The sequence below is a fragment of the Periplaneta americana genome, chromosome 13 (assembly GCF_040183065.1).
Source record: "Periplaneta americana isolate PAMFEO1 chromosome 13, P.americana_PAMFEO1_priV1, whole genome shotgun sequence".
In the NCBI taxonomy this organism is placed as follows: Eukaryota; Metazoa; Arthropoda; class Insecta; order Blattodea; family Blattidae; genus Periplaneta; species Periplaneta americana.
In genome coordinates this window covers 62748054-62769601 of record NC_091129.1, presented here as the reverse complement: position 1 = coordinate 62769601, position 21548 = coordinate 62748054, and the positions used below count along the sequence as shown (strand labels likewise).

The window sequence follows — 21548 nt, the reverse complement described above, 5'->3', positions numbered from 1 at the left end:
TGGTAAATCCCTAAGTGTTGTGCCCAAGGATTATGATAAGCAATCATAACTTTGTTATGACCATAAGCAATATATTTTCACTTTATTTTAAAGTAATGAAATCGTACTTATTAAAAGATTCAAACATGCCTTTGACATACGATAGAGATCGCTTCCTGTTTTGACAGATTACAGAGTACAGTTTAGTTAACGTCAGCAGAACCACAGTCCAGTCCTTGAACATGCAGAAATGCGTACGCTTACATTTTTATCACAGCTTAGCAACAGCTGACATATAACGTGCAGCGTCTCTCGCGAGACATCAATTTCTATTGGTTACTGGTAAATCTAAAAACAGAGATTCAATCGCGAGAGTTCCTTAAATCTGTATTGTTCTAAGTGACGACCGGAAACGCCAATTTGAAATAATGGTTAAGAATCAGAAGCGTGGTGTTTAGTGAATGCAATACCGTCTTTTTGGAAGATTCGCGGGTAAAATAGCGTCACTCTGTTACGTCACAAAGGACGCGGTTTGAGAATTTATAAAAGGACATGAAACGTCGAAAACAGGGCCATTAGTTATTGGTCAAGACAGCGGTCATGGAGTAGCACTCATAACTTCCTGACGTCCAGGAAGAAGTTCTGAAAATGGCATCGAAAATGGGATCACCTCTGAACAGCATCAGGGTTCGCCCTACTATTTATTGTAAGTAAAATCATCAGATCTTTCTTTAAACTTTTCATGTTACTAGTTCATCTTGGTACTTTGAAATTAACAGAAATTTTCATACTTTCTAAATCTTTCAATCTCAATATTTAATAATTTATTTGTAGTAACTTGATATTTTATTAATAAACTTAGTAATAGTGAATTTCTACACTTGTGATTATTTCGAAAGCCTGCGATCACATTCTAAGTAGGAATCCCTCTTATCCATAAGCAAGTACAGTTTATAAAGTATAATGCAGTGTCTGATTCGTTTGTGTTATCTTGATAGAGATTATAACTCGCGATTATCTCAAAGATAAGCCATCCGTTCTTGTTGTGGCAAGTGGCATGACAAAACACTGGTGTCAGATATGATAGAACTCAACAATAAAATACTGGTGTCAGATATGGTATAATAAATACTGGTGTCAGAATTAGTATAACAAAAATTGGTGTCAGAAATGGGCACAACATAAGCAAGGTTAAATATTTTTACAGTGACGGGATAAGTACAGGAGAATTTGCTCTCTCAATTACTCGAATGTACTTAAAATCAAAAGAACTGCTGAGTGTAAAAGGACATTTTGAAAATCGAAAATATATAAAGAAAAGATAAAGAACTATTGTACTCGCCAAACTTAGACGACCCCAGCTCAAAGGAAAGGAGCAAAGAAGTCAATATACTCTCGATGTTTATGTTATGTAGTTGCCCATGTGTGATAACAGAATTTCTTTATAACAGCGTTGCCAAACATAGACGGCCTCAGCCCGAGTAGAGAGTTCAGCTTATCTTGCCTCGAGAGATAACTACTAATTCCTCTGTTAAAAAAAACATCGTACTTGCCTCAGCACAGTGGCTGGACTAATTCAGAGTCATAATGCGACAACGCTGTGTAACTAACAGGCATGCACCGTATGAATTTGTTATGTTTTGGGTAAGTCACGAGTCAGCAGAGTGGTGTGAGTGAAGTCGTCTAAGCTTGGCGAGAACTGTACTTTGTATATAATACTAAAGTTGAGATAAAACTCTACTTCAACACTGCCACTAGAAGAAAGTAAAGTGGTCAGATTTCACGATCTGGAAGACAAATTTTTGGCACTGATGTGCAGAAAGATTGACAAAATCGAAAATTCTTCACTTCTATCAGGAATTGAATACATAACGTTCAGTCTGTAGTTAATCTTTACAAATTGACTAAATGAGATCTATATGTGAAAGATATGTTAGCTCAAATCTTGAGAATAATTATCTGACACAATAAATGCAATAGATATTCAGTCAGTAGGCCAAAGACTATCATGATGGTGATGGAAACAATGACAACAATGAATAAGGAGAAGACTGGAGAAATGGTATAGCTAATTTTGAAGTTCAATTCCAGCATTTTCCTAATCACTGAGAAGAATTGCAAGGAACCTCACATTCATGATTTTTTTAAAAGTTTCAATACTTCTCTTACTGCATTGAGTTTATTACCATTAAATTTGACAGTGTGGAATTTGGCAGATGGTACGCATACAGTTCAATTTGCTCAGCAGTGGGATGCAGGCCTGCCTTTGTAATAGGTTCCGGTAGCTGTGACAGAAGATTTTTCAGTGTCGTCAAATCTTCTGGTTTGAATGTGGTCACAAATCCCTGAAACACAAACACTTAAATTAAGACAATTCATTTCAAAGGCCTGGTTAGAATAAAAGTAGATTATAATATCGATTTATAATCAGTGAGAATAATCCCACATAAGTATTCATTAATGACAAGCAAGCATCTCAACTTGCTAAATATCTAATAAATAAAGCCATGGCAATCGACTGAAAAGATTTCAGACTTTCAGTCATGTCTGACAATAAAATACACAATTTAGTCAATTTTCAACAGTGTTCATTACAGTTCATAAAGTGCAATAAAATTAAAACAATACAATAGTTGTATTCTACTTATTTTAGTGTAAAGGAAAGCTATGCTGCATGCACATCATTGACGAATAAGTATGTTGAATGAACTCTACAGCCATTCTGAAGTTTTGGGAAAAAGAAAAATGTGTTGTCTTAATGAGGGAAGATTAGTGTCTAAATTTTACCTACAGTCAATGTAAGTTTCACATTGCACTGGTAACACTACTGCAATGTGTGTCCTTTTAAGGCAGTACATAATGGTCTACTGAACAAAAAATATCTAGTGAAATTTAATTATATCTTATAATTTTATCTTTAATTTGTAAAATACTATGTTTTTAAAACTGATAGTAGTTTAATTATTTGTTTACATTTCCATCGAATGTAAATGTTATTGCCAATTACCTTGCACCTAACACATACCAATACACAAGAAAATTAACAAACAATTGTTTCAGAGTACATATCAGGCAAAGTAGCCTAAATAATGACTGTCTATTCTCTTTTCCAAAAAAGTTAAACTCACAAAACATATTTTTCTTTGGAAAAACAACCTGTAGTGTTAGTTGGAAGATTTGAGGGAAAAATACTTTTGGAGAGGCCGAGACATAGATGGGAAGTTAATATTAAAATGGATTTGAAAGAGGTGGAATATGATGGTAGGGACTTTATTAATGTTGCTCAGGATAGGGACTAATGGCAGGCTTATGTGAGGGTGGCAATGAACCTTCATGTTCTTTAAATGCCATTTGTAAGTAAGTACACTAGTCGCCTGGAATCTGAAAGCATAGCAGCCGTTAGCTTTGTCTGTAAAACAGAGATTGTGCATGCGTGAGCATATACTATAGTACTGCTTCTACCCACCATGCGACGTCACTCATGCTTGCAGATCCCAGGCGGGAAATGTAAGTATACTTACAAGAGAACTGTTAATGAGATCATGTTGAAATCTCATTTCAAACTACATACATACAGCAAATAGTCAAATCTAAAAAAAGAATTAATAGTCTATACTAACTATGAAAGCTTGAATGAAGAACTATCCAAAAATCGAGTAGCCTCTGACCTTGAGTATAGTCCGGGTCAACTTACTTCATACCCTACCATTTTTCTCCTCATTATTACATATGCTAGTGGATTGTGGTGATTTTCTAGTTTGCAGGTTGAATTTTCTTTTGCCAACTTCGTTTCGAATTTCGATATTGACAAATACTACAAATGATAGTGATTTTGTAACTGGTATGTTGGCAGTTGAGACAAATATTGACAATATTTGTCAGTACTGGAGTTCTATGAAATTAAAATTGTAGATTTCTGAGTCGGTTACTGGAAGCTAGTGAAATTTGAACATACTAATAATTAATTAATATCAGTATTAATATTAATACATAATAGTTTGTTATTTTATGTGTTGTGTTGTGGTTATAATTCAAGACTATAGTCTGGTAAGTTTTCGGAGTTAGTACTAATAATTTCATGTGGTGAAACAAAATACATTTTTAGGTTAGGTCTCGTGAGTCAATTGTTTAATCAAACCAATGAATTTTGTACTGCCAGACAAAATACTTGACATGTTGCTCCCTTTCCCGTATAGTTTGCCTATGAAAATATATTAAAAATTATTGAATTATTTAGAATAACCTTCCAACATAAAGTACGGTAAGTATATAAGTCATTTAGTACCTAGGATCGTGTGATATCTGGTAACAGTTGGCAACACTGACAAGATGGCAATATTTGCTGTTTAGGAATTGTTCTTATGTAACCCTCACTATAGATAATGCTCACTCTGCTGGAGCAGCCCATTAGGAGTCTTGCATCACACAAACAAGGGAGGGATTCACAAAGGATCGCAGCTCAACTACTTCCTCCAAGTACAGACCGTTGTTTCTTCATGCAACACTCCAAGCAAGTTTCCATAGTTTGACTATAAATTATAAATTAAGTTAATTTTTCTACATTTGTCAATCAGCTGCTGTAGAAATATAATTATGTGCGTTGTTTGAGGGGAGGTTTCAACATAAGAACATTAATAGTTTCCTTGTTTTGTAACATTAAGGGGATACTCAACTTAAAAATTCGAGAAAAAGTGTCATAGAAATGAAAAAATTAAATTTCTACACTAATTTACGTGACAGAACTAAATCAATAAGCAGAATTCTTCCCCTATTCATTGAGAAGTCACAGTCAAATGCACAAAGTCAAAAAATAAAAAATGATAATTAAAAGTGATATTTCAATTAATGATTGATTAAAAATTGAAATATTTTTTATTTTGAAAAGTATTGGATCTAATGAGCTGAGATTTTGCATATTACTTTCCATGTGTATATTAAACTTTTTCTCCAAATTTGAAAAAGATTGGTCAAATAGGAAAAAAGTTCCAAAATATACACTGCCGAGCAAAAAAAACGCAACACTTGAATGAATTTGAAATATCAACCCGTAATACAAATTGTAACATTTCTGTGTGCTTCTATGGACATGTTTGTGTTAGGCAAGTGTTAATTCATGTTTAGGGAAGAAAAGTATACACATTGGGTCGTTTGTGACACCCTCTTTGTCACTTCCTTCCGGTACTGTATATTTATTGCTGTGCCATTAAAATTTACAACCCTAAACCCAAGCGGCTAAAACAAAGTTACAACACTATAGTTTTCTCTTTTTGGTTATAATGGAAGTCTGTGATATTGAATTCAGTTTTAAACGACATTTAAGAGAGTTAAGATACCGTTAACCCCCGAGAACGCTGCTAGAGTAGTCATGTTGGAAAAAGATGACCGCAGCTTACGTTATGTGGCTCAGGTGTCGCATACATGGCTCCGTAGCTCTTGAAGAGTATCTGGAGCATGTTGAAGGACATTCCTTCCTAAAATGTCCCACAGATGATCAATTGGGTTAAGATCCGGACTACGTGACGGCCATTGCATGAGTTGGATCCCTACTTCATTGAGGTACTGGAGGACGCATCGCGCCACACAAGGACGTGTATTGTCCTGCATGAGCACGTAATTGTCACCAATAAGTGATGCAAAAGGAAGAACATGTTGCCCAAGAATTTCTTCAATGTAGTGATGGGCAGTAAGAAACCCATCTTCCACAAAACAAGATTCGTTTGTGCAGTCAAACTGACGTCTGTCCACACCAACACTGAACCGCCCTGAAATGCTGTCCTTGATGAAAAGCTGTATGAAGAAATACCTTTCTCCAGTCCTCCACACTCTTTCTCTTCCATCTGAGGATCTGAGGCAGAATCGGGACTCATCTGAGGACAGAACTGTTCCCCACTGTTTGTCAGCCCATTTCTGATGTTCCCTTGAAAACTGTAAGCGAGCTTGACGATGTTGTCTTGTAAGTTCTGAGCCAAGGGCAGATCTTCTGGATATCAGGCCAGCATCATGTAACCTCCTTCTCACAGTCCACTCACTGACATTCACATCTCGCACTTAGTCTAGTCGATTTCTGGCTTTGACCACAGTGGTGTGGCGGTTACGCAGCACTTGAAGGCGCACGAACTGGTCATCTATAGCAAGAAGTTGACCTTTTCCTACCATATCTCGGTCTTCGAGAATATGAACCAAGTTCCTTGTACCTTTGCACTGTACTTGAAACAGTCGACGGAATTGTATGCAACACCTGAGCCACATAACGTAAACTGCGGTCATCCTCTACCAACGCGACTGCTCTAGCGGCGTTCATGGGGCTTAACGTCATCTTAACTTTCTTACATGTTGTTGAAAACTGAGTTCAATATCACAGAAGTCCTTTATAACCCCCCCCAAAAAAAAAAAAAAAACTATAGTGTTGTAACTTTGTTTTAGCTGCTTGGGTTTAGGGTTGTAAATTTTAATGGCACAGCAATATACAGTACCGGACAGAAAGTGGCAAAGAGGGTGTCACAAACGACCCAATGTGTATACTTTTCTTCCCAAAACATGAATTAACACTTGCCTAACACAAACATGTTCATAGAAGCACACAGAAATGTTATAATTTGTATTACAGATTGATATTTCAAATGTATTCAAGTGTTGCGTTTTTTTTGCTTGGCAGTGTAGTTGAGTGTCCCCTTAAATCTGTCACCTGCTTAGATTCAACCTCCATATTGAAAAGTGTTGAACAGGATCTGAATTCAGTACGAAAGAAAGCCTTCATAATAATAATAATTTTTCTTATAGGATTAACTTCTGCAATAAAAAAAGTTCTTAACAAAATAATTAATGTGCACTTGGTAATTTCTCTGTATCTTCATCTAACATAAATAAACCCATTCTTCACTACATATTGAAAAAACTTTGCTACACTGATATGAAGCAACAAACCTTCTCATACTGGGTTCCATATCGTCCAGCTCTTCCAGCTATCTGCAAAGCCTGTGATACAGATATGGTATTCATTTCTTTTTCTCCTTTCTCATTGACTGATGGTTTGATCAGAGAGTAGAATACAACTCGTCGAATACTTCTGCAAATAAAATAAATCAAGTTGTGGCATAGTCCCTGAAAATATCTGCATCAAAATAATGTTTCAGAACTTCTCATTTATAATTGTAAAATAAGGGACAATTCCTCTTTACCTCACCCCCACCCAAAAAGAAACCTATTCCAAGCCTCAACTCATATAAAAAATAAATAAAACATTACGGATTAAAGTTCACAACAAATTTTGCTTCACATAGGTTCTTTGCCGCAGAATGCCATTATTTTTGTTTTTTCAGTGGATATTTCCATGCGATTTTTATCAGCTATTAATTTTAAACTATAGACTGATCGTTGTAAATCATCTTCTGAAGTGGCTAGCAAAACCAAATCATCTGCAAAAGTTAGTATGTCCAAACACAAATTTCGATTTGAGTTCTATGACCATGTCTTGAGATTCTAAATTCCCGTACTATTGCGTTCATATAAATATTGAATATGAGGAGTAAGAGAGAACATCCTTGTTTGACACTGGTAAAAATTTCCAACCAATCAGACATTTTCTTATCAATTTTGACAGAAATGAAAGTTTCTTTGTATAGGTTAAAAATATTTTCAATTATTTGTTGTGGAATAATATCACATACTAGTATTTCTATAAGTTTGTTGCAGTTTACATGCTCAAAAGCTTTCTTGAGATCAATAAATGTAATATGTGTTTCTATATTAAATTCCCTAAGTTTCTCTATAAAAAGTTTCATTGTGAAGTATCCATCACAGCATGATCTCCCTTTCCTAAATCCATTCTGCTCTTCTCTTAATATATTCTCAAAATATCTGTATAATTTGCTTTTATGTTGGAGAAAATTTTACAACCGGTATTTACTAAACTAATTCCTCTGTAATTATTGCAGTTATTTCTGTTTCCTTTCTTATAGATTGGTATCACTACAGAATTCAACCAACTTCTAGGAGGTTCTGCTCCATTCCAAATCAAATTTATAAAATTTAAAAGTCTAAATAAAAATGGTTGATTTGCATGTTTGAAGAGTTCGATGTTTATACAGTCATTGCCTGGTGCTTTATTGCTCTTCATATTTTTAAGTACTTTTAAAATTTCCTCAAATGAGATGGGTTCTGTGTCAGAATTTGTGAGTATTGTAGCATAGGAGGAGAAGTTTCCTGGCACCATAAATCTCAATAATATTTATTATTTATTTTCCAATGGCTAGAACTAACGATCAAGTCATTTTTTTTCTAGCTTCACAATACAAGCTAACAAGGTCCTCAGTTTGTTGTGCAGTTGGGTTTAAGGCTAGGCAGAACAGAAGGTGTTGTTTGTCCATGATTTGGTCAGGGTTGTTGCACAAAACACATCTGTTGGATTGGTATATGCCTATCCTGTGTACATGGTGAGCTAGGACAGACATGTTCTGACATCAACCTAAATTTTGCTACAGCTTCCTTGCAGCCTTTATATTTTACTTCCGTTGATAGTTCATCAATTTTTTCCCATGACTTCCCTCTGGCAGCTGTAATATTTTCTTGCGTGTTTTCCATTTGAAATGTTTTCTTGATTTCTTCAATCTTCCTGCAAAGGTTTGATTAGGAGTGGATTATTGTTTGGGTTTTAGTGCCTTTTATGGCATAAATTTTGAGGAATTGTATTCAGTCGAGCAGTCTCTTCAATTTCGTTGCTCATGAATTTTAAAATTTTGTACACTTGTGGCTGAGGCCTTGTAATATCATTTTCTAAGAAAGACACATATTCTTCCCAATTTTTTCTATGATATTTCCTCACTTCACGTTTAACAATTGCTCTTTTCCGATGATATTCAATTTTGCCTTCCTTTTTTTTGTATTAAGATATTTCTGATATGTTTCTCGCTTTTTTTCAATGATCTTTTTAATATTTTCATCCTAATTTCTTAGTTCTCTTTTTCTATGATATTTCCTCACTTCATGTTTAACAATTGCTCTTTTCCGATGATATTCAATTTTGCCTTCCTTTTTTTTGTATTAAGATATTTCTGATATGTTTCTCGCTTTTTTTCAATGATCTTTTTAATATTTTCATCCTAATTTCTTAGTTCTCTTTTTCTTTGCTGTATTTTCAAAATTGTCTCATAATAATCTCTTTCTATTATCTAATATTATTTGAAATATATTAACATTCTATGTATTTTAGCTTAATTCTGCTACACAGTTTATTTCAGTGTTTAATTAATAGTTCATAGTATTTTGTTGTTTAATTCGTAAATAACTCTTGTATACATGTAACTCTCATCTAAATCAAATTGTTGACTTCTTTGTAAGTTCATGCATATGTATATACACTTTTTGCTGGTTGAGTGGAAGAGAAGGCCTTACGGCCTTAACTCTGCCAGCTAAAATAAATTATTATTATTATTATTATTATTATTATTATTATTTTTTTTTTTTTTTGTCCCCAGGCTTTCAAATGCTGTTTGTTTTATTACATCTGTGATATTCTTTCATTCTTCTTCAATGTCTGTGCTCGCTGTTTTTGTTTTATTTCATCTAATCGCTTTTGGTATAACCATATTGTTCTGGGGTCTTTAAGCAGGTGGACTATGATAACTCTATTTTCGGATTTGTTGGTTTATGTTTTCTTTTATACCACCTTGGTATTATTCGGACAGGACATACTAATAAATAATGATCAGCTTCTACTTCTGGGCCTCTGAAAACTCTGGTATCTAAAATTAGTTCTGCTAATTTATTGTTGCATATAACATAATCGATTATTGATTTTAATCCTCTTGCCTCCCACATACATATTTATGACTGTCTTCATGTATGAAAAAGGTGATCATAATTTTTAGTTGATTGTATAGTACAAAGTCAATCAAACAAGTTCCATTTCGATTATGGGTCTGTTCACCAAATGTGCCAATATTTTGTTCAACTTTAGAATTGCCTACTCTAACAATATATAGAAGAATAAGTACATGCAATACTACTCGGGTTTTTTTAAGTAGGTTATTTTATGACGCTTTATCAACATCTTGGATTATTTAGCATCTGAATGAGATGAAGGTGATAATGCCGGTGAAATGAGTCCGGGATCCAACACCAAAAGTTACCCAGCATTTGCTCATATTGACTTGAGGGAAAACCCCGGAGAAAACTTCAACCAAGTAACTTGCCCCAACCGGGAATCGAACCTGGGCCACCTGATTTTGTGGCCAGATGTGCTAACCGACTACTCAGGTACTAAGTATACTGCCAGCATATTAACTTTGGCCAATGGCAGGGCCTTTAACTTCATTAACACCATTTTGATAACTGCAGCAGTTTTCAAGAACAAAGCTTAAGTTCTTGTCTAACCGAGTTTTCACTTTACCAGCAATAAACGTTGTTGAATTTACCAAAATGTTACTGAACTTGTAAATACTGAAATATTCTTAACGAAAGATCATATAAATAATAATTCCTTGCCTGCAACTTACACATTGGCAGCAGACTTACAAATTTAGTCCCATGCCAATAGCATCAGTAGCCACCAGGACTTTGCAGGAGTTATCAGGATCGTTGAACATTTGAGCTTGTGCAAGTTTCGTGCCTGGAGGCAATCCTCCATATATGACAGCAACCTCACGTCCTTTCGCCTCAATGCCTCTTGACACAGAGTATATGTCGTTTTTGCTAAAGCAAACTATACAATCTCCAGGTTGCACTGCATCCAAAGAGCCCAATGCTGAATCTTCCACTTCTAAATCTGTAAGACGTTTGTATTTTCGTACCTGCACAAAACAACTTCAGTTGTAGACAGCAGGTTCATCATCAACCATATTCTGCTTCATATGGGTAATATGCTCAGGGAAAAATCCTAATGGTTATACTACACGAACATTAAAAACGCAGTTGGAAGACATTGGCAACGCACAAAAATGTATAAATTACAAGTTGTGCTAGTAAAGCTGTATTTTGGCAGGCACTGGTAACATTAATTAACTAAATGTTGTGTTAGTAATTCTACGTTTTAAGTTTCAGTAATACAATGGATGTTCTGCAGTTCACTTGTGTAGCTCATCTACTTATTCAAATTACTAGTTTTTCTCAAAAAAAAAAAAAAAAAAAAAAAAAAAAAAAAACCAAGGAAGACAAGGAGGAAATGTGCATTCATTTCATACAGAAAACTTAAACAGGAATTATTTATTTTCCAATGTCCACTCAACATTTACCTTTCACTTCTGTTTTACTATAACCTTTCTTCTTAATATTATACAGGGTGGGAGGAATATACATGCAAATATTTTTAGAGGTAATCAGGGATAGTATATTGAACCACATTATGTAACAAATTTCTCAATCTTCGAAGTTATTTTTTAGACATGAAAAAATATCAAGTTTTTAGGTCAGTTAATACTTCCAGGTGATTCGTTTTCTTTACAAAAGCCTTACTAGTTACGCGAAGGTCAAATCTTGTGAAAGTTGTCTACTGTCCAGGCTTCCATGAAGATCTTTGTGGTGTAACAGGTTATAAAATAATTTATCGTGTATCTAAACACAATCACCTTTCATTTTAGCACATGGGATTACATTCATGATTTATTTTGTACTGTAATATGCTCGAATTTCGAACACGGCCTACGTTTTTATTCTCACAAGTGTGGTAGACTGCAATGTAACAGAATAAGTTAAAATAATGTTATCTAAATTATCGATCTACTAACTTGAAAGTTCATCTCAGACTAAAACCTATCTTCCATCTCCATACACATTGGTGATATAGCCACAGCACATGATAAGATCACAGGATAGGTCTTGCCTCCTCTACTATAAAACACAGTATGCCTAGTGCTGTTAACGACAGCATTTGCAACTCAGGTTACTGCATTAAAGTTTTCCAATGCTGAAGTAATGCAACCAAATGCTGCGATACTAGTGCAGTATAGAAATGCATTTGGGCATGAGACCATATCACCAAAACTATGTTCCTGCAAAAAAGAGTCAATAGATGCATTGCCAAAGCTGCATTTTTAACATCTGTGTAGTATAATCCTAAGCACTTCCTAAACAGAATAACCAAATAGTCACATGGATAATTCCACCAAATAGGAATGAGAACTGAAAAGATAAATTACAGTACTTCTTTGCAAATGGAATAGTCTAACACAGGGATGCCAAACATGTGCTCCATAGAGCGCAAACATTACCATCCCTACTTCCTCCATCTCCTATCTGCAACTCTGTTTTCATTTTGTTTAGTCAGTCATTACCTGCAGAACATAAACATTCAAGGTGAGCAGTTCACAGAATATTTGAAAATGGCACTGTCTACAGTACTAAGATATAGTGAGGAATGGGAATATGATTATTTTGTTGTTGAAGAAGATAATGACGCTAACTGCCTATTATGTTCCATTCAATTTCGTTATATACGGCATTATGATATAAGACGTCATTTCAATGCTGCTCATGATAAAGATTATGGGAAAGAACAAACTTATAGGTATGTAATTATGTAAAATTGTTGTTGTGTTGTTTATTTGAAGGAATTTTGTTTTTAATTGGAATTTTTTGATTTCATAAATGACAAAATGGTTAAACGATTTACTGACAACAGTTTCACAAAAACATTAGGGAAAAGTGGTCCAAGTTTATATACTAGTTATTGACAATAGAAATGTATCTTAACATGAAAAATGTTGCAGTTCGTATAATTGCAAGTCGACATATTGTTGTGAACAGTACTTTTTTTTAATGAATCAGTGTAGCCTAAATCAGCTGCATGCTCGAGGTTAAATGATTGTCAACTTGCCTTTGCTCTGCGTCTATGCACTAACAATCCAGCCTAATATTGATACATCAGTGCAAAACAAGGGGTGTCTGTGATAAGTTAATCACTAGAGAGCGGAATTTAGGCAAAAACTTATTTTTTTCCTTGATACATACAGACTTGAGATTTAATATTTACATTTTTCATTAAAATATAGTTATAAATAAAGGGGTTTTATAGTGCCTAAAAATGTCTATTTCAACATTAGTGCCTATTTTTAAGTTTTTTTTATTTTTTTTATTTTTGCATCTTTTTCGTTTTTCTTGGCATCCTGTACCGTTTACATTACAAGACGGATAACAACTTCTTCCTAACAGTGAACAACACAAAAGAGAAATACCTCCGGGCCACCTCTTCTCATTCTTACAATCTTTCAATCTTAAAATTCCAACTTTCAGTTGGGCTGGATAGCGTAGTCAGTATAGTACTGGCCTTTTGTGCTCGAGGTTGCGGGTTCGATCCCATCCAAAGTCAATGGCATTTAAATGTAGGCTACTTAAATGCGACAGGCTCATGTCAGCAGATTTACTAGCATGTAAAAGAACTCCTGCGGGACAAATTATTATTATTATTATTATTATTATTATTATTATTATTGTTCTTATTATTATTATTATTATTATTATTATAGCTTCCTCTGTCTGTCAGCAATTTAACACAAACTCACTGGGTTGTACCCGAATAAGCATTCTCTTACATTCCAAGACAGATAACAACCCCTTCCTTTTTTTCTCACCATTTATAAATACAGCAGTGAGCGACACAATAGCCACAATAGGTGCTGATCATCTACTATGAAGCAAACTATGGAAATGTGATTGGTGAATGAAAAACACTAACTTAAAGACAGGATGTCTTCATTATGTGTATGCATGTGTACCCTTGTCAAACGTGAAATGTGTGGAAGTTTCTTTTAATCCTAGAATTTTGCATTAAATAAATGTTGAATCTTATATTAGTGACAGTCTTTAACGAAAAAAGTCTATTTTTTATTTTATAGAGCCTAAATAAAGGAGTTTAAGAGCCCATTTTAGGTGCCTAAAATTCCGCTCTCTATTAATTGAAGCATCGGCTGGAACAACGTTATAAGTTACATTTAGTAAAATTTACAGGAGCTGCAAAAATGTGTACACGTACAACGTTGTTCTTATAGGGTAGCAAACTTTTGAGTGGACAAATTTCACGTACTGCATTGATGGACAGTTGCAAGCCAAAGAGTATAGCAAGGTAACATGACATACAACATTATTACACGGAAACACGCCGAATGAAAATTTTGTAACTTACAACGTTGTTCCAGCCGACGCTTCAATTACTGAACAGATGAATGTTCAACAGTCTGTGTGTGGACCTATCAATCTTATCCTAATTTATGTTTAGAGTGGTGATTGTTTTTACAATATGAGTTTATGTACTACCCGCCATTGAAGCAAGTTTTTGATTGAGTGATGCATGGACGTAAATCATGTCTAAAAATTTTGAAGTGAGGTTGACATCATACTTTTTCTTTCAACTGAGTTTCGCATGCCTGGTCTAACACAGGTAATTTTTAAGCTACCACCAATAACAACAATAAAAATAAAATAATAATAACAACAACAATAATAATAAATGTTATGTTTTATTTAATGACGCTCGCAACTGCAGAGGTTATATTAGCGTCGCCGGATGTACCGGAATTTTGTCCTGCAGGAGTTCTTTTACATGCCAGTAAATCTACTGACATGAGCCTGTCGCATTTAAGCACACTTAAATGCCATCGACCTGGCCCAGGATCGAACCCGCAACCTTGGGCATAGAAAGCCAGCGCTATACAACTCGTCGACCAATAATAATAATAATAATAATAATAATAATAATAGAGTGTAATTTCATACAATATTATGGACTTTTAAGATGCTGAATGATATACATTTAGAAAAAACTTGTAGGAATTATAGAATGATAACGAGAAGAGAAATATGAAACAATTTTTATAAGTTTCACTGTAGAACTATCGCAATCACATTTTGATGCTGAAAGATATGAGTATTAATATTGCGACAAAAAGTTAGAGCAGAAACAGTAGGTTAAAGACATGAATGCTAAGACCACTATGTACACGATTTTCATTATTACGAAAACAATTATTTGACTTACTACAAACAAGACATCTTAAAATATTCTGACACCATAACTGATTCCTGAAATGTTTGGTACCAGAACATCTACCAAATGGAAAACAATCGCATCTTACTTCAAATAATAATAAATCTAATTAATGAGAGATATAACAGTCTTCATATTCTACAGAGTGTTCTGAAAAAAAGATTCCAATATTTGGAGAGGAGGTAGTATGCATCAAAACATGAAATAAAAGTCCTATAAACATGGTTCCTAAAATTAATATCTTCTGAGAAATGAGCAAATGTTTACCATCACAGTAAGAGCAGCATATCTCCTATACTGTGAGCTTTTAACAAGAAGCTCGTGTACGGTGTGGTCTTAGCCAATAATATAACATAAAATTTACAAGGACAGTTTACTAAATACAGTAAGTAACTTAATTCAAACCAATAAATAACACAAAAAAAAAAAAAAAAAAAAAAACAAGAGAGAGAGAGAGAGAGGGGGAGAGAGAAAAAAAAAAGAGAAAAAAAAAACACATTTAATATAAATTGACAATCAGACAATCAGACAGAAGCATGAATATAGTCGACGGAAATAAAAGGTAAAAAAATACATACATTTGTTAATATTATATATCATGAATAATTTTTTTTAATTTCTTTTTTAAAAGCTTCAATTTTAAAATATTTCAAATTTGGAAAATGGTTTGTAATTTTATTATAAAGTCTTGGGCCGAAACTAGCACCATGTTGTATGACATTTAGGCTCAATTAATGGGAAAGCAGACTTTTGTCTTCGAGTACGATATTCATGTCAATTAGATTTATGTTTTATTTGATTTCTGTGGTAGTAAGTTAGTAAACTATATTTATAAATTTCTACAATAGTTAAGACCGGTACTTTAAAATCTGTATAAATTAAATTTGTTGGGTAAGCCATATATTTGGTTAGACAAGTTTTTATTAATCTTCTGTGTAATAAAATTAATGGATTAAGTACAGATGATTCTACTCCACCCCAATTTATTATACCATATTGTATTAATGATTGTACGTAAACTGATTCTACACTGCAGTAATTATTACTATACCAGTTGGGTAAGTTAGTTTCATATCTGCTGAATTGGATCATGTTTTTGTTGTAACAGTAACATGGGTCCTAAAATTATTATCTTCTGAGAAATGAGCAAAATGTTTACCATCACTGTAAGAGCAGCATATCTTCTACTCTGAGCTCTTGGGCAACAAAAACAAAACATGCTCCTATTCAACAGATACGAAACTAATACGTAGTGATGAACAGTTATATTGTTTCATTTGTTTCTTGCCAAAGAGCTCACAGTGAAAGGTATGCTGCTCTTACAGTAATAGTAAACATTTGCTCATTTCTCAGAAGATATTAATTTTAGGACCCATGCTTATAGGACTTTTATTTCTTGTTTTCTGTAAATATTGGAACCTTTTTTCAGAACACCCTGTATATAGAAAGCTTTCATTTCCATTACCTAGTAAAACAAGATATCATGTTATAAGATGTTTTTCTTTTCTTACAGGTTTTTGTATAGTATCATTGAGTGTTTTTGGCTGGTAGTTCCGAATATTTGAACACTGAAGTGAATCTGTAACATGTGACCAATGGAAGAGTGCAGACAGGTTCAGTTTCTGATACAAGACTGAATTTTTAGTTATCTCTGAGCATGCACAGTTAAACTTATGCCTTCTAAATGTTCACAATGATTGCACAATATTCCCTACAATTCAACAACAATCATTCTTGTTGCATTTACTTATTAATTAGCATTGTATCAAGATTCAAATTCCTTAATAATTTATTTTGGAGTTTATGTATCACAAAGCACCTCAACATCCTCTCCTGTTGTTGTCATGAGTGCCTGGACCAACTCAACAGCTCCTTCCTCGCCACATAAGTGAATCTCTTCTGCCACCAAGCCAAGGAGAGCTCTAGTCCAGGCCCAGCCTCGAGTGGAGTCTCGCATCATCTGGATCTCGTCAATTATGGCTACCTCATCTGGAAAACCAATTTTAAAACTTTACTTAATACTGAAATAAGACACGAGAGAAAGATTTGGTTAGAATATCAGTCCTCAATAAAGAACAGTAATATTTTCTTAAGACGTTAGTAAAAAAAAAAAATAAATAAACTGAATTTGGGATTTGCTTGATGCCAAAATGTCATATTGACAAAATTATCTTTCTTGAAAATATAAATGATATTAGACAATATGAAAAGAGTCCCTAAGAATTTGTAATAGAATTTTTGTAATTGAAAGATGTTGAATTTTATAGTCCCGTCACTCTAATTTCCGGCAGCCAATCGCATTGCAGGTCGGCTACATTTAAATGTGTGCATCTTGTGATTCGCTGATTAATTTCTTAAGGCTCGATAAATACTTAATATAATAGCCCGCCATTTTAGCTCTTTCGTTGGCGTTCGCAGAAAGCACATGAAGAAGTTATTTGCCGCTCAATTATTTGCTGAATTACATTGCGTTCGATTTATTATCATAGGAGCTACGACATGATAATGTTTAACAGTGTGGCAAATAGATTCCTCGTATGGTAGCTCGGCAACGTAAGAACAAAAATGGCGAAGGATACTACCTACCTAGACTTTATAGAGCCTTCACTTCCTAAGACGTAAGCAAAGAGGCGGAGTCACGCCGGAAATAACAGCGTCGGAACTATAATTTCACTAATAGTTGGTAGGTAGACTGTAGAAGGAAACTTCTTGCTCCAAATAACATACCTCTGACGACTCACTGATTAATAGGTATGTTATATTTAAAAGAAAGGAAAGGTAGGCATGATTCATATATTTGTTTTTCTTCGTTGACCTCGTCTACTTGTGAGAAGTTTCTCTCAAAGCGAATGGTTGGATCCAATACCATGGCCTTACCTTTAATCATGTCGATGGCTATGATGTCCACAAGCCTGTTGGAATTTGAGGCCGAAATGCAATGAACCTCTTCATGAACCTTCGAACCAAGGTGTCTTAAGACTTCTGCAATACTTGCCTCACTCTATGATGTCTGTTGTTCTGTAGCAGTTAACTTTTCCTGCGGAATCCCAATATGTGACCAATAGTTTCTATCTTGTAGCCAGCATACCTATAACTGGTTGTAATAAAGGATCTGACAGGAATAAGATTGCAAGAAAACTTCGCCACATTGACAGATGTAAGAAGAGATTTTTTTTCCTCCCACTGGTCTTTGGAGGAAAAGACGATTTATAATAAGTTTTCCAAGGGCCGCATTTTTTTCTTCTTTAAGATTCCATATATGATGTAAATGTGGATCATGAAGGGACTGAAGACAATTGCAGATATTAAAATTCTGTATACTGACTTCGCATCTGCATACAGTATACCCAGTCCACGAATTTTATTAGATGAATATAACAAAGAATTTGAAGTGTCGTCTAGTAACATCATGATTTCTTTGACAGCACTTCTAACTATTTTGTCAAGATCTCTTATGAATCCAGTCCGTATGTACATACATATATGCATCTGCCCATGGGCAGGTCATTCACTGCAAACCCAGTATTCTTCAATCTTTCCTGTTTTCTTGTCTGTGGATAAGCTTCGGGGCTTCTACCGTGTTGTCTTGGTGTTGGTAGCTGACGTTTCGACCGCTGTGTTGTGGTCATCTTCAGAGCAGTTGTTGGATAAGGAAATAGTCTGCGAGCTCGTATATATATATATATATATATATATATAGTAGTCTCGATGGGGGGAGTACTTTCGGTGATAGGTCGTAGGTTCTCCTTCTGGCATCTGATTGGTCCTTCGTTGTCCAATCCGGTTGATGTCTGCATGAAGGGGAATATTCATATTAAATACTGGCCCTCATAAGGAAGGAACACATCTGACTCTGCAAATACGGACCATACGAAAAATCAGCAATAGCCTTACACTCAGCAGATTCAGGTCACACCATCGAATTCGACAATATCAAGATAATAGATAAAGAAGACAACTTATACAGGAGACTGCTTAAAGAAGCCTTCCACATCAAACAACATCCCAACAACATCAACAAGGACGAGGGGTTACAACTCAGCAACTCATGGGGAAGCCTATTCCAAGATCATACCTGGGAACGAGAAACCAGGTCTCCACATGTACACGGCGCCGGCGCCCCCCCCCCTTCATCCGGACATCGGGCATGGTATCAAGGTCACTCTTTCGGACCTTATGAGGGCCAGTATTTAATATGAATACTCCCCTTTGTACAGACCTCAAGCGGATTGGACAACAAAGGACCAATCAGATGCCAGAAGGAGAACCTACGACCTATCACCGAAAGTAGGCCTACTCCCCCCATCGAGACTACTATATACTTACGAGCTCGCAGACTATTTCCTTATCCAACAACTGCTCTGAAGATGACCACAACACAGCGGTCGAAACGTCAGCCACCAACACCAAGACAATGCGGTAGAAGCCCCGAAGCTTATCCACAGACCATGTACACCAGCCGCGGAAGCCTACGCGAACACATTCCTATTTTCTGCCTTCCTCTTAGTCTCCACATATGATTCACATATCTTAATGACGTCTATCATCTGATATCTTCTTCCACCCCTGAACTGCAGTGCATATAGCACATATGGGTGAATCCAGAAATGCATATAGAATGATAGTTGGGAGGCCAGAGGGGAAAAAGATCTTTGGGGAGGTCGAGACGTAAATGGGAAGATAATATTAAAATGGATTTGAGGGAGGTGGGATATGATGATAGAGACTGGATTAATCTTGCACAGAATAGGGACCAATGGTGGGCTTATGTGAGGGCGGCAATGAACTTCCAGGTTCCTTAAAAGCCATTTGTAAATAAGTAATATTATACAAATCTACCGACATGGAAGTTCATCTCAGATTAAGCCTATCTTTCCTCTCCATACTCACTGGTAATACAGCCATGGCATACAATACGGTCACAGAACAGGTATTGCTCGTCTACTGTATGTACGTGTACATACAAACAGTGAATCACTAAATTATTCGGACAATGCCTGTTTATTACTAAATAATACGGTCACATGTGTAAAAAGTATCAATAAGGAATTTTAAGTGAACTGTTGGAAAGTTTACTTTTCAAAGATTATACATAGTGGGTTTAATATATATTTTTACTTTGATTAGGAAGCAGTAGTGGGGTTCGAACCCATATACGTCATAATGTGACTTCAACATAAGTTTTCGGACACCAATCAGAGACAACAGGTTAAGTTGTCTGCAGTCTATAGAATAATATAGTCAGATACACGAATAGTCAGTATATAACAGTGTGTGCCTTCAGTAGCTCAGTATTGTGTAGTGTATAGAAACAAATGTGGCGTAGAGGAAAAGACAGTATGTTCGAACAGCGTCAGTCAGTGGTCTTCCACCATGCAAGGGGAAAATCCGATACATAGCCGATATACTACAGATAAAGAAGAGCACAGTGGCGGATATTGCTCAGAGATATTCAGACTTGAATCGTATCCTCACTCAGGACATCCAAGGACATTTTCCATGCGAGAAGAAGCAATAATAGTACGGAAGGTAAAAAAAAATCCTAGATTAAGTGCTCCAAGAATTGCTTCTGAGGTCAATGAAGAACTAGGGAAAGAAGTCCATCCCGAGACTATTAGAAAAGTTCTGAGGAGAAATAATTTTCATGGCCGGGTGGCAAGAAACAAGCCCTACATCAACAAAATAAGCAAGAGTAAAAGACTACTGTTCGCAAAAGATTACCTACCTAGAAAAGGATCAGGATTGGTGGAATCGAATTATCTTTTCAGACGAGAGTAAATTTAATATCAGCGAATCAGATGGCCAGATTACAGTATGGCGAAGACCCAATGATGAGTTTAGCGAACAAAATATGCAAGCAACAGTTCAGCACGGTGTCGGCAGTGTAATGGTATGGGGGTGTATGTCCGCAAGCGGAGTTGGCAATCTAGTGTTCATTGACGGAAAAATGGACAAGTATTCATACCTTCAACTCCTGAAGGATAATCTACAGCAAAGTGCGGAAAAAATGGGGATTCATGACTGGTTTGCATTCTACCAAGATAATGACCCCAAGCATACGTCCTATATTGTTCAACTCTGGTCGCTGTACCACTGCCCCAAGGTACTCCATCCTCCTCCTCAGTCTCCAGGCATGAATGTGATTGAACATTTATGGAACAGGTTGGAAAAACAAGTGAGGAAACCCCCAATAAAATCAAAACAACAACTTAAGGAGAGGCTTCGGAAAGAATGGCGAAACGTGTGCAAGGTTTACACAAGAAAATTGGTGCAAAGCATGTCTGAATGATTAGCAGAAGTTATAAAAACGAAAGGGAGGCCAGCCAGGTATTGAATATTTTTTATACAGATACAGAACTAATTTTATTTAGAAAGATGTTCTGTGTCCGAATAATTTTGTTAACCAAAGAATGACTTAAGTTTCAATTTATCGTGAATTTTATTTCTGTTTATAACTATTAACGTATATGTTTAATTAAGATATGATTGTATATATGTGACAAGAGTAAAGGATTATATTTTTCCTTTCAAAAGTTATATGTAAAGAGACAAATGTGCTTAGCGCACTTATACCCTTCACGTCCGAATAATTCAG

At 35.3% G+C, this 21548-nt stretch overlaps 1 protein-coding gene across 4 annotated transcripts in view; it reads right to left on the bottom strand.

Moving 5' to 3' along the window:
• The window catches only part of Suv3 (Suv3 helicase), a 50902-nt gene that overhangs the window by 14243 nt on the left and 15111 nt on the right, over positions 1 to 21548 (bottom strand). For all 4 annotated transcript variants that reach the window (XM_069843368.1, XM_069843369.1, XM_069843370.1 and 1 more), the window contains 4 exons: positions 16773 to 16942; positions 10492 to 10766; positions 6904 to 7045; positions 2166 to 2324 (listed from right to left, as the gene is read on the bottom strand). In XM_069843368.1, the coding sequence (XP_069699469.1) occupies positions 2166 to 2324; positions 6904 to 7045; positions 10492 to 10766; positions 16773 to 16942 (746 nt within the window). The remainder of the gene's footprint in view (positions 1 to 2165; positions 2325 to 6903; positions 7046 to 10491; positions 10767 to 16772; positions 16943 to 21548) is intronic.